Genomic DNA, 13,596 nt, shown 5'->3' with positions numbered 1-13,596 from the left:
TCATGTGTATACAAATTATTATTTAATTAATGAGGATTAAATAAAAAATCTGAAGAAATAATTAAGCCCACCTTACTAACTGATAATATTTGTAGGTTTTCGTGCATTCTGGACTCGAAGTATTTAAGTATAAAATGTAAAAGATGTTTACGGTGAGAGACCATTGACCCCAAACCTTTGTGTTTCTGTTTAGTTTTAATTTCTACAAATGTTGTGCTTTCCGTAAGTCGCTTATAGTCAAGCGAAGTTTTAGAAGAAATTTAAACCGGGAAGTTAAGACTTGGCCTTTTTATTCGCTCGATATTTCCTACAAAAACTTTAATTTTGTTTGTTTGTGTGTGTGTGTGTGTGTGTGTGTGTGTGTGTGTGTGTGTGTGTGTGTGTGTGTGTGTGTGTGTGTGTGTGTGTGTGTGTGTGTGTGTGTGTGTGTGTGTGTGTGTGTTGCGTGTGTGTGTGTGTGAGAGAGAGAGAGACTCACGTAGGGATATGTAAGTGTAGTCAGGGACACCGGTGTAATGTGCGTGTCATGGTTCACATGTCACACTGTGTCATGACTGACTGCTTCAGGTGACAACTGCGACTTCACGGTACTAACAGCGATACCTCAACGCTCCCCACTCCCCCACCTTACCCCACCCCTTACCTCGCCCCCTTCATTCTTCTAGGAAAGTTCGCTCCAGTAACTCCGAACACTGGCTTTGTTTCAGTCAGGTTGAAGTTTGCGATCGTTCCTAGGAGCACTGCAGCTCTCATGCCAGGTAGTATTCATGTCACGCCTGTAACACTCTGTCCATCCGCCAAGTTCGATTATGAACTATTTATGAGGCACTCGAGCCTCGGTGAATGATCGATTTTATTCCATCTTTTTGTCATCTTCGATAGAAAAAAAATTGACATGATATTTTGATATACGGAACAAGGAAGTGGGTTTGCCAAGCGACTTCTCAAAATGTTCGTTTTTTTTTTTTTTTTTTTTTTTTTTAAGGAGGGGAGGTGAAGGTGTGTTTGTAGCCTCCCATAATAATCGCACACTGGACGAGTCTTGCCCTTCTGTTTTCCGAGTGACACTTGTTTATCTCTTCTACATTTTTGGATACCTTACAGACTTTACACATAAGCTAACCAACGCGAAGCTGGTTTTTTTTCTCCTATGTCCAAATTATTAGTTCCATTGACTAAAAATATTTTTTACAAACAAAATAGCTTACCTTTATTTATGTAAAACTTTATTTGTCTTATCCTGTGACTTCCATTTTTGTAAACTCTTCAGTGTAATTTTAAAATTTATTTAACAAGGTTTTATGGAGTTGGATAATGCTCTGTTCTATGTGGCTTAGCAAAGTGTTTTAAGATGGTTGACTGTCTAATCATCAATATTCATGGAAAGTTATTCTTGCGACTGAATTGTGTTATAACTGAAGAGAATCTACTTGTCGTCTTAAGATTTATTTCTTCTTTTATTTTCATGAGTTTAAGTTTCGTTTTTAATCTCATCTTTCGCCTCAATTTCAAGTTTCTTCCTTCAGCTTTCTGGTTTTTTTAGTAACCTCCCTCTGTCTCTACCAACTTTATGTTTTTTCTTTCATTTTTTTAATTTTTCCTTTAGTTTGTTTTCTTTCATTTGACTTTCCCCTCTCCTCTCCAATCTTATAAGGTGGACTGGACATTTGTGGCAATTTCAATGAAAGATTTCCGATTTATTCATTGTACTATACATCGTAAGGTACAATATATAGCTTTGTTTATATGTGGACTACAGGGGTGATTAAGAGGTGAATAAAAGGGCAGAAAATTGTATCTATCGATCAACCATCTCTTCAGTGATAGAAACTATCGCCACAGTGGTAATGAATAGGATTACAGTTCATGAGGGCAGCAGGTGTCAGCTGATATACTTATCTAAAGCTATCTACTTCAACGGGATTTGTCGCATTCCAACATTTTGATTATGTATAAATCACATACAAGGAATATTTGTAGTTTTTGCAAACAAAATACGCAAGCTTATTGGTCGGCTTTTGATAAGTTAATTAATTAATACTAACAAACATCTGCAAACATATTCACATGTTTTAATTCTCCGGGGATGATTAGATTAATCCATGATAAACCTTATATGCAGCCGGTGAATGAAGTTAGTGTTTGAGTTCCTTTTCTTGTTTGTGTTAGTGCAAAAATACAACATTAGTTATAGTATGTGTTAATGTTAAAATACAACAGCAGTTATTTATAGTTTTTTAGTGTTAAATACAGTATCTATTTATAGTTTGTTAGTGTTAGCTACAGTAGTTATTTATAGCTGGTTAGCGTTAAATACAGTATCTATTTATAGTTTGTTAGTGTTAGCTACAGCAGTTATTTATAGTGTGTTAGTGTTAGCTACAGTAGCTATTTATAGTGTGTTAGTGTTAGCTACAGTAGTTATTTATAGTTTGCTAGTGTTAGCTACAGTAGCTATTTATAGTGTGTTAGTGTTAGCTACAGTAGTTATTTATAGTTTGCTAGTGTTAGCTACAGTAGCTATTTTTACCGCTGTTCATGACCATGCCGGTGCCAGCTTTGTCTGCTTGAGACACTGGAACAACAGCACCGCAGCACGGAGACAATCGGAACAGAAATGCCAAGGAAACATAAATTTTCCCATTAACTTGTTGTTTCACACGGATCGATGAGCAGGCAAGATCCCACGCACATAAAGACACCCAGGCACGCATGTCCAGGCAAACATAATCGCACAGATACACAGAGAGAGAGAGAACCTAACTGAAAGAAAGTGAGTGAGAGATAAATACATTTTGAATTGTGATTTGAGAAGGAGAGAGAATGCGTGAGAGAGAGATAGAGAGAGAGAGAGAGAGAAAGAGAGAGAGGGGAAGAAGGAGAAAGAAGCAATAAAAGTATCTTCATAAAAAATATATAGAAGAGGTTAAGAATTGAGTTTTGAAGTTCTGAATGTATTTTAACATCAGTTTATTTTTGTTTTGTTGTCGTTTTCTGGTCTAGTTCACTTTATTTATTGGTGGACCAGGAGAGTACTAGAGGGATAGGTTTCATGTCTCCAACTAAGTGCCCCATAGACGTTCCTCCGGGCTGACACACTCGACCTCAGGCTATGAAGAAGTCGGATTGCGAAGGGAGAGAAAATAAGTTCTTTCCTCGATTTCTCCCTCACACACACACACTGGAAGCCATCATTCTCTACCTACCCCTCCCCATCCATCTGTATAACATCATTGCCCACACCCTACCCCTACCCTGGACACTCGGTGGTGCGGCCGACACTCGTTCATCTGCATGTGGCGCGTGAAGATCTCACCGCTCGTAATGTGTATTGATGCGCAGTGAGAAATTGTTCTGTCGGAATCGGAAGCAGCAGCAGCAGCAGCAGCAGCAGCAGCAGCAGCAGCAGCAGCAGCAGCAGCAGCAGCAGCAGCAGCAGCAGCAGCAGCATTACTGCTGTCATCGAAAAGCGATCCTGCCAAGTAAAGGCCGATAGAAGAGGGGCAAACCTACCCCGTCATGTTTACATACTTTGTATAGAGTCTTTATGGGTGTCCATTTATTACAGGTTGGTTTTTTTTTCAGCATTAGATGCTGGATGCCGAACACTATGATACACTGATGTGATTTGACGAACACTGTCGCTGTCTATGTCGGTGTGTACTTTCGGAGAAAAGTAGTTAAAAGAGAGCGAGTGTGTGTGTGCGCGTGCATTAGCACATACGTAGAAGTAAAATCCCGTTACATTTCTGTCGGTCAGACAGACCAGTTTTCCATTTTTTTCTAGAACACTTTAGCTTCAGTTAAAGCTTCTGGAAAGGGCCGGACCCTCAAATTCATGGCAGCACCGAAGTTGTATGTTCTGGCGGTAATCCTAGCCGCACGCTGGGTGTGCCAACATTGAATGAATTCGTGACTGCGATTGCTAATTATTGTACGATTAATTCAAAGCAGAGAATGAGTATTTCGGACTCGACAGACCGTTGCATTGCGAGTAATGATCCGACATACTGCCACTGAGGACAGAAAGGGAAAACTAATCAAGTCTGAAAGACAAGGAAAAGATTTCACGTGAAATTACCCACGTGCGAGAGGTTTCCATAAAACGGACCACGTGACTGTTTGCAGAAGAAGCATGTCTGAGATCCCAGATTGGGAAAACTTGTCTTTGGACAGAGGTTTAGGGGATTGTCTACCTCTGTCTCACTCCCTCACCCCGCTCTCCACTCCTTCGACCCTCTTTCTTTCACGTGCACACAATGATGCACGCGCGCGCACACACACAAATATCAATGCACTTACTTGTCTGTATAGGATCTTGCTAAACATTTACTTACTTATACCACCTCCTACCCATTATACATATCTTATACCTTAAGATCCAGGCATAATGTTGTTGAAAACAGGCTTCTGAAGCTAATGCCTGACTCATACACACTTTTTAAATTTGTTCTTATTTATTTATTTATTTATTTATTTATTTATTTATCAAAACCGTAAAGAAGAAGATTTCACCTTTCACTTTTTTGTTAGCTACAGTTTTGAAAAAAATCTCTTAGTGTATGATTTTGCCCTCTCACATGTTATAAAACTCAGAAAAGACAGAGGGAAGGGGTAGTTTGTAAAAGAAGAAGCTTTTCCGGAATGACAGAAGCGAGAAGACATTGTAAAAAGAGAAACTTCAAATTTTGTTATATCTCAATCTTCGTCAAAGATTTAGTGGTTCTGGCCAGAACTGAGTGGGCGGAGACAATTTCTTTAGTACAAATCGCTATTCTTGTCCTCATTCACACAAAATAAAATAAAATTCTGGTTTTATGTTATTCAGAAATGTTCGCAAATGTTTGCAATGACTGCGTTGTGTAAACTTCTGAGTCCATTCCCAACAAAACTCGATTAGCAACAAACCCAAAGCCATCATTTTTAATGTGAGCTTGGGATCTGATCATGTTTTTTTTAACTGTAATCGTTTTGTCGTTCACCTTGGTAGTCAACCACTAATGAATCAGACATCAAGAGCTCGTCAAAATGGCGCGACAATATTGCAGCGGGCGTCAACAGGGCGTCAACATATGGCCGTTAATGTGGCAGCAGCCGCAGTTCATAAACTTTGTCATACACCAACAGCTGCACGCGCACCGGGTCCAGCGCGTGCATCCTCCACCACACATCGCTGTTGGAGGGCTGAGCACGACATGATGCTCAAACATGTCCTGTCAAACTAACCTGCTCATCGCCAGAACCTCAAATGGTAAATTACAGACAATGATGTGACTGTCTCGCCATGAGGTCAAAAGTCATGTATTTTATTTTGCGGGGAGATATATGAAGATAGGTATAAGCTCGTCTCATTGTAAATTATGTGCCAAGTGTAATTTTTTTCTTGTTTTAGTTTTTTTTAAAAATGAAAATCTGAGGATTTTTGTCTGTCTGGGTCCTGATGCAGAACGGCTTGTGACCCTTTCTTTCATTTTAATTGGTTAATTATTTTTCGAATTTTTTAATCAACATCAAAGTCCTCAACAGCTGAAAATTTGTCTCTATATCTCCTTTTGTTCCGTTTTCGTTTTTTTATATCTTTCTTTCTTCCTTTCTCTCCTTCTTCTTTCACCACATGCAACAGTAGAAGGAAATATTTTTATAAGCCATGACGACGGTTTAATTTTATATTTATGTTAGGGATACTATGATACTATTTTGTATATATATAATTTTTAACAAAACGATAAAAAAAATTTTATACATCAGTAGAATAATTTAATTTTAGTTTCCAGAAGAATATTATTATAATATAATATTAGTTTATTTTATGCAGCAGTAGATTGATTTAATTTGAGATAGTCCAGACAGTGCAGAGAATGAGAGACAGGGAGAGATAGAGAGGGGTAGAGACAGAGACAGGGATCTCCCTGTCGAGGGTTGTAAGAGGAAGAAAGGTCAAAGACAGGGTAAACAGAGGATGTTAGCGGGAGAGAGCAAAGCTCCACCTGCCAGCATGTCAAAGACACGACTGGAAGAAACAGCTGTCCATCTTCAGACTCCTTTCACCGTCACTGTCGTCGCCATTGTCTCTCCACTCACGTACCCCGCACCTCGTCTCCTCACCTTCGCCGTTAAACCTGTCCGCCGTATATCCATCCATCCCTTGCACCCCACCCTCCGCCTTGTCCTCCACCTTGCCTACGTGACGCTCACCTGGCGAGATAAAGGCAGTGCGGCAGTTAGCGGAAGTTTTCTCTCCTGCACTTTCTATCCCCCCCATCCTTTACCCCCGGTTTGGGTCGTAGACACTTGGCCGAGCTGTTCCCGCCCAAAATAGCGAGGTTTCCACGGAGTAGCAGAAGACGCTCAGGGCCTTACCTTGGAGGTGAGCGGGTGGGAGGCAAGGAGAAGCGGAGGGAGACAAGAAAAGTGTCGCTACGTGATTGGAAGGTGTGGTGAGGCCGGGTGGAGGGATACAGAACATGGCGGCAAAGTGTCGGCGTTTCTCAAAGCACGGTCTTCACGCAGCAGCACACGTCCTCCCTCCCCTTCACCACCATCACCAACACTACCCCATCCCCTTTTCAAAAAATCCAAGACACTCAAAAGCCGCGAAAAAAAAATTAATAAAAAATAATTTTAAAGAGTTTTCGTGGAAGGAAGGTCGATGGGTCGTTGTTTTGGCTTCAGCCAATTGGCCGTTTAGCGCAAAGTTCAATCCGGGCTTTTTGAGCTGGACCCTCGTGCTTATCTCCACAGCCCCGATATTACCCTGCGGTAGGAAGCGAGCTTTAATATGACCGAAAGGAAGTAAACGCTCATAAACACCACAGCGATAACAACTCCCTCTTTATTAGCATTTTTATAGGGATGCTATTGATGTCGTTGTTGTCGTTGTCAAGGAGATTTTTCTTGACCAAGGGGGAGACAAATCGTGTGCGCGCTCAAGCATTCACTGATCTTCTGAGTATCACTCAAATATATTTGCAGGTGGAGGTTGGAAACTATTAAAAACCAATCCTTTGCATATGATTGAAAGCCATAAACATCATGAAAGTATTTTAGGTAGATTTCTTAAATGTGATGGGTAGGGGCTTCATGACAGGTTATTGCCAGCAATGATGACCGGGAAACACCTTGCTAGTAACATAAAAGTAAAACTTGAATGACAACCTCTAAGACGCCTTCATGTCAGATGTCATGGCGAGTTGCATGTACGTGTTATATATATATTATTTACTATATATGAAATCAAAATATGTTGGCTTGCGGGGATGTTCTGGCCAGTTGGCCACTGACGAAAGTTTCAGAAAGACTCCCGTCAAAGAAGGGGAATAAAGGGGCCTCAGGGGCACTTGCAGCAAGTCAGGGGTCCAGTTCACCATGGCATCTATTAACTCCGATGAAGAAAAAAAGAGACAAGCAGGTCCGGGCCTTGTGACAATCGTCAACGGACAATAGTTGATAATATGCAATAGTTCATTGTGACGTCAGATAACCCCCCAAGCTAGTCATTAAGTCACATGATCTCTGAACTGGACATCACGTGATGTGAACACTGACTTGTTAATCGCATTATTTGCTATTAATGGAGCTCATAGTTTCGGTAGAAATGAATGTGAATTGCCTGAAGAAGTCGTTTACAGACAATGGATGATGAGTAGGTGTCTATGCAGACTGCTATACTGAGAGAAAAATCGTTTGAGGCGTGATTTCATTGGACTTTATTGTCTATCTTGAATAGTCTGAGGGATGAAATAGAATATTTTTGTTCCGAGTGACATCATGTCAGCGCGGGTGTTGCCGCCGTTGTTTCCCAGGGCGACTAACCGCAGTGTGCAGTGAGCTGTAGTTCCACCATTCGCCGTGTTCACTGGGGATGTCATTGTATTCTGCCGCCAAACAGGTTCTGGCGATGTCTGCGAGAAGCTTCGGTGTGACCGCCAGATGGCTGAATCTGATGCACGTGACGTTTACTTTGATGGTCCGACGTGCAGCGCGCCCTGCGGCTGTCCTGCCGACGCATGCGCAGTGCCTTTCTTATCACTCACACCTTTCCTGTGAAGCTTCATCTCGGAAAAAAGTAGCAGTCAAGGCTAGTGTTCGGTTTACTACAGTTTGGGGGTCAGTGACATTTGACGATCACGCTGTCATGTCAAGTATGAATCCAACTTTCACACAATTTTTTCTCCGTGGAGAGGCGAAATGTGCGACAGAGAAAGAGGAAGGAATAAAAGAACGTTAAAAAGTAAAGAATAAACGTTAAAAATGAATAAATTAATAGAGAGAAACAGAAAATTATAAAATCATACAGAAAAAATAAGATGGGCTAGAAAACAAATGGTTGCACTTCAAACAGCTTGTCAGATGATGCTACACGTCCAACGCAGGCGATATTATTTCCTAAGAATATATTTTGCTGTGTGGTAAACTCTATTTAACCTTTGCCAAAAATTATTATTATTATTATTATTATTATTATTATTATTATTATTATTATTATTATTATTATTATTATTATTATTAAAGGCTGCTGCTAATCCCTTACTATTTCATCACCCAAAGGAGCTCCTAAGCCTGCGATTAACGGTACAGGCTTAACATAAGCCAGGCATGCGCAGAAGTTGGCACAAAAATCGCGTAACAACCAATTTATTATTAATTATTATTAATTTGTAAGAGGTAACAGCTGATGGATCCCCTCCCTCTCCCAGCCCCCAAACCTCCATGTGAACGAAAATGTTGACAGTTCGTGTCCGTACCCGTGTTACGAACAAACCTCGTCCTCCAGGGATAAAGCCGCCCTCGGTCCTGTCCTCGTGCATCCCAATAAAACTCCCCATGAGCCCCTCTTTTGGGGGAGAGGCGAGAAAGACAGTGAGAGAGAAAGGGGGAGGGATAAAGTGAGAAATTAAAGTTTGTTGCTTGAGTAAAAACGGAGCATGAGTGGGTGGGTTTGCTTTGGGTGGAGCATAAAAGTAGTTTGTTTGGGGAAACTTCTTCGCCATGATGACAGGCTTTACATTATGTATTTTAAAGCCATTTTAGGAAGGACTTCATGTTCCACTAGCTTATTTCTTTCCCTCCTACCTTGAGAACAAGCAGGCTTTTAAACTGAAGCTGCGATTTCCAATAATTTGACATGGGTTCCTTCCTCACTTCGTATTTCGATGAGAAGTGTAGGAGTTACGGAGTCTGGGCTTGAGGACCGACAACTCTAAAAGAAGTTATCCTTCCACGAAATCAGTCTGTGGAAGTGGGTCTGTACTGTGTTTCGGTATTGAAATCTGCACTTTTTCACATTCGTTTTTGAGATATAATTTAAAACAGACACTGAGTCTTTTAAGACAATGGATAATTCGTCGCAGAATAATTTAATTGGTATTTTTACAAGAAGTTTGTGCTTTTGTTTATTTTCTTTATTCCTTTCTTCGTTTCATTTTTCTTTTCCTTATATTTCCCATTTTTGTTTGTTTGTTTGATTCATTTATTCATTCTATTTTCATTTCTTTTTTTCTTTTTCTTCTTTATTTTTTTCTTTTGTTTGATTGTTCGTTTCATTTATTTTCTCTTTGATTCTTTCTTTTCCCTTAACCACATGAAATTCTAATAAAACTTGCAGGTAGAGTCACATGGTGTTAAACATGTCATCATGAGAAAAGATTATCTGGCTGTAATATACCTGTGTTATTACAGCTCGTAACAACATCTTTCAAAAATTAAATGGAAAGTCCAGAGCCCAAACCCAAGCTGTGAAACATATTTCAATATTGTTTTATCTTTGCGGTTGTGGGGGAAGGAGATTGCTCTAGGCAACGATTGACTTTAAATGAATACATAAATCAATTAATTCAATATTCGTTTAATTATATATTGAAGTGCCGGTGATTTCTTACTTCCAGTCGAAATTTTGTTGTGAATGATTTTACATGAATTCCTGCGGGCTTGAAATGCAGGTGACTAGCAGCTTGTTGCAAAGTGAATACCGACTTTACAAACAGAAAGTGCGATGCGACTCCTGTCCTGTCTTACATTATCTTATGACATGCCTTCTGCAGATACAAGATTTTAAATATTGTGAAGGTTTTCTTTTTTAGTATAGGTAACTCAAGACCGTTCTTACGTTTCTTTATCCATTTCTGATTTTTTCTTTCTTTCTCTAGTTAGTATTTTACCAGAAAATATACCTTTGGGAATTATTGCCCCCTCTTCCACCTTTGTTAAAATATTTTCCTCCTCATAAAAAAAAAATCCATCTTTCTTTCCTGTTCTATCAATAGTTGCTTCTCACAACTACTGGACTGGCTAAATTTTTGGTTTGTACGTGTGTTTGAATTTTCTGGCCAAAGTCCAGAGTTTCTCGAAAATGCATGTGTCATTTGAAGAAAAAATAAAATAAACCCAACAACTAAACTTTCACAGTTTTTTCCAAAGCTGAAATCTCAGCATATTGTGGAAACGAGGCCTTGAAGTAACATAAATATAACACGAGAAAAATTCCGTCCTTTCGTTAATCCCTGTACAAGTCATTCATTCCTGTATTTTCTCCAAGCAAAAATTCTTACAATTCCGCAGTGGGTTTTGGGGAAATGTTTTATTTCGTGCATTTCCCAAGCTCTCCATTAATTCTCGATTCTTCTTGGCGGCTGTTCCTTATGTTAAATATTTTTAAACTTTTCAGAAGAAATCTTTTAAATAAAAATCCTAAATTTCGTGTCTGCTTTGTGATGCAGAAGGCAGTGAAGGTGCAAAAGGAAAAGCGGATGAGAATAGCAGCGATGGAAATGGCGAAAAGAAAAAAAGACAGCGACGACAGCGGACACATTTCACCAGCCAACAACTACAAGAACTCGAAGCCACATTTGCCCGCAACCGCTACCCGGATATGGCTACCCGTGAAGAAATATCGGCTTGGACTAATCTGACTGAAGCTAGAGTTCGGGTAGGTGCTGGTTTCTTTTATCCTCTCGTTCACTTTCCTTCAACGTGTACGTTTATTTATATCTTTATTTATATCTTTATTTATTTATTTTGCTAGTAGATCCGTCAACATCAAGTCAACTCACGACAAAAGATGTTTGAGACATTTCTGAGACGAAATAAAATATCGAAAATACTCAGAAGATTCTAATCATTTCATTCATGGCCCACTAAACAGAAATTTAGCTGCAATGTAGATAATTTTAATCATTTTTAACATCAGTAGAAAAATTGTGTATCTCATTTTCTTCCATCACTCTCTCTCATTTTAGTTGTCTGGATAATCTATCTGACTCAAAGAGTTAAAGAGATGAAATGCTTATAATCAGAAAACGCAGAACTTGCGAGGGACTGAGAATTAATATTGAGGGAGGAATGTTACCTCACTCGGGCAAGAGAGAGTGAGAAACTCATTTTACTAAATTGTACATTTATAAAGTGTACATGACAAGCCAGCAGGCCCTGACCTCAGCTCGCAACCCACAGGACTCTGTGCCACACAGCCCCGAGGCTTGAAGTTGTCATACGGGTGGTTACGTGTGTGAGGGTGGGTGAGTGGGTGAGTGGGTGAATTACAGGGGTTTTCACCTGTCTACAGCACAGGAGCACATTCTTCAAGGAGCTTTACTGCCCTTTGTCCTGTCTAGTTAACTTAGTAAAGCTTTGCTTTTCTTCCTAAGCCCTCTCCTATCTTGTCCTGTCCGTATTCTATCTTTCCATCATATCAGAATAATTTTGTACAGGGTTTCCGAAACGCACTTTCTCCTTTTATTCTTTAGACTATCTCTTGCATATATGGGCTTTGAAAGTTAGTTTTCTTGCTGGTAAAATACTTGTGACAGGCTGGCATGTTTTCTGTGTATGTTTTGGCCTTTTTTACTATCAGTTTCAAATTTATTTTAGCAAAGATTTTCTGCTTTTATTGTGCTACATCTTGTCTGTCTGTCTGTCCATCTGTCTGTCTGTCAATATATTCCTGCCTTGAAGTAGCAATGGTAAGTAAGATCGAGGAAATGCCATTTTTTCCAAAACAAGGGAGGAGGTTTTATAAGTATTTGAAATTTATGACAGTAATTCATATTTATTGCGGTTGATTAGGAACAAGAAGAATTCATATTTATAATAGCATAATAAACCTTTTGTGAATTATTTAGACAATGTTATGCAATTAATTTCTTTGAGAAAACATCCGATAAGTACAAATGAATACTGAACAACAGTCTCAGAGGTACAGAATTGTTTTCGATTTTTTGGGGGATTTGGGGGTTTTTTGGGAGGTGAAGCGGGGGCCGGGGAGTCTCTGTAAAAAAGTACAACTCAAGCATACCCCACTGCTCTGGCCCAAAGGTATGTCTAACATGCCATCAGGCGTTCGCTTGAGCCTGGCTGTGTGAAACAGAAATGTGAACAATGCATAGAGCACACACACACACATACACACACATGCGCACACACAACGCACACACACACGCACATACACACACACACACGCACACGCACACGTCTGGTGTCCCTTGAGCTGACGTGGTGCTGAATGTTTCGCAGCTAAAATCCTCAGATGTCTCTGTGTTGAGGATTTAATTTCTGGTATCTTTCGTTGAGGATGTGTCTAATATCTTTCGATGATGTAGGTATTTTTATGGCTAGACACTCTAGACACTGTTCTACACCCGTTTACTCCTGCAGTAGATAACTTCCGTCTATTCCACTACTCGTCTAAAATTGGGAGAGGGAGCTGGACACCTTCTCCTGAAAGTATTATTTTCTTGTCAATTTTATCCACAACGTGTGGCATTCACAAATGGAAACAATCAAATAATCTCCCTTTGACACTACCGGACAAGATGTGATCATTACATGCAAGACGGATTTTTTTTTTTTTGTTGAAAATATTGTTTCCTTTTAAAACGGCGAAAAGAAAGAAATAAAATTTCATAGTTGAAATCGTTTTAGTTTATTGGGAAATTTTAGATAATAGTGATAACATTTTATGTCTGTAATTAACTCGCTTTTGCCGTTGCAGCGATCAAGAGTGTAGCCTCTCAGGTTTCCCTAAAAATCGATTCATGTTCACACTCCACTGACTCCATCTGCTTTCAACCATATATTAGCCCGTTAACTGCAAGCTGCCGGTCTCGTAGGCTGTAGTTTGAAACATCTCATGATAGTAATTCCCTAAAGTGCGAGGAAATCAACAATAAAAAATCTCATGATAAAAAATTCCACAAAGTGCGAGAAAATTAACAGTTAAAAACAAAAGATGGCCTTAGTTATATCCCGCTTTCCTCATTTAGGAAAAAAATTTTCTCTTGATGCAATTGTATTGTTAAAGGGCCTTCTTAACTGGGCACATTGTCGAATATGTGACTGTGTTCGGCAAATTTCGATCTTGCTTCCATCTTCTAAAAATTGCCAGAAATATTCTATAATTTAGCAACATTGGTTAAGAATGCTGTTAAATGTGGTAAATCGAACCTCGTGGTTCCTGTTCATTGCGTCTTTGGTTTATATACCTGTGCAGTATGTCTCAGGTTTACTTCCTTTCTTCCTTTTTTCGAGTTGGTGGGTCGGTGGAAAAAGAACTCTGTCAAATATTCTGAGGTTCTTCTGTACAATCTTGTGTCCGACAATCGT

At 39.6% G+C, this 13,596-nt stretch overlaps 1 protein-coding gene across 1 annotated transcript in view; it reads left to right on the top strand.

Moving 5' to 3' along the window:
- The window catches only part of LOC112564278 (pituitary homeobox x-like), a 34,823-nt gene that overhangs the window by 10,351 nt on the left and 10,876 nt on the right, over positions 1-13,596 (top strand). Inside the window, exon 2 of the mRNA XM_025238979.1 lies at positions 10,716-10,924. Coding sequence (XP_025094764.1) covers positions 10,716-10,924 — 209 coding nt within the window. The remainder of the gene's footprint in view (positions 1-10,715; positions 10,925-13,596) is intronic.

The sequence above is a fragment of the Pomacea canaliculata genome, linkage group LG1 (assembly GCF_003073045.1).
Source record: "Pomacea canaliculata isolate SZHN2017 linkage group LG1, ASM307304v1, whole genome shotgun sequence".
NCBI lineage: Eukaryota > Metazoa > Mollusca > Gastropoda > Architaenioglossa > Ampullariidae > Pomacea > Pomacea canaliculata.
This window is presented reverse-complemented; position numbering and strand designations above follow the sequence as displayed.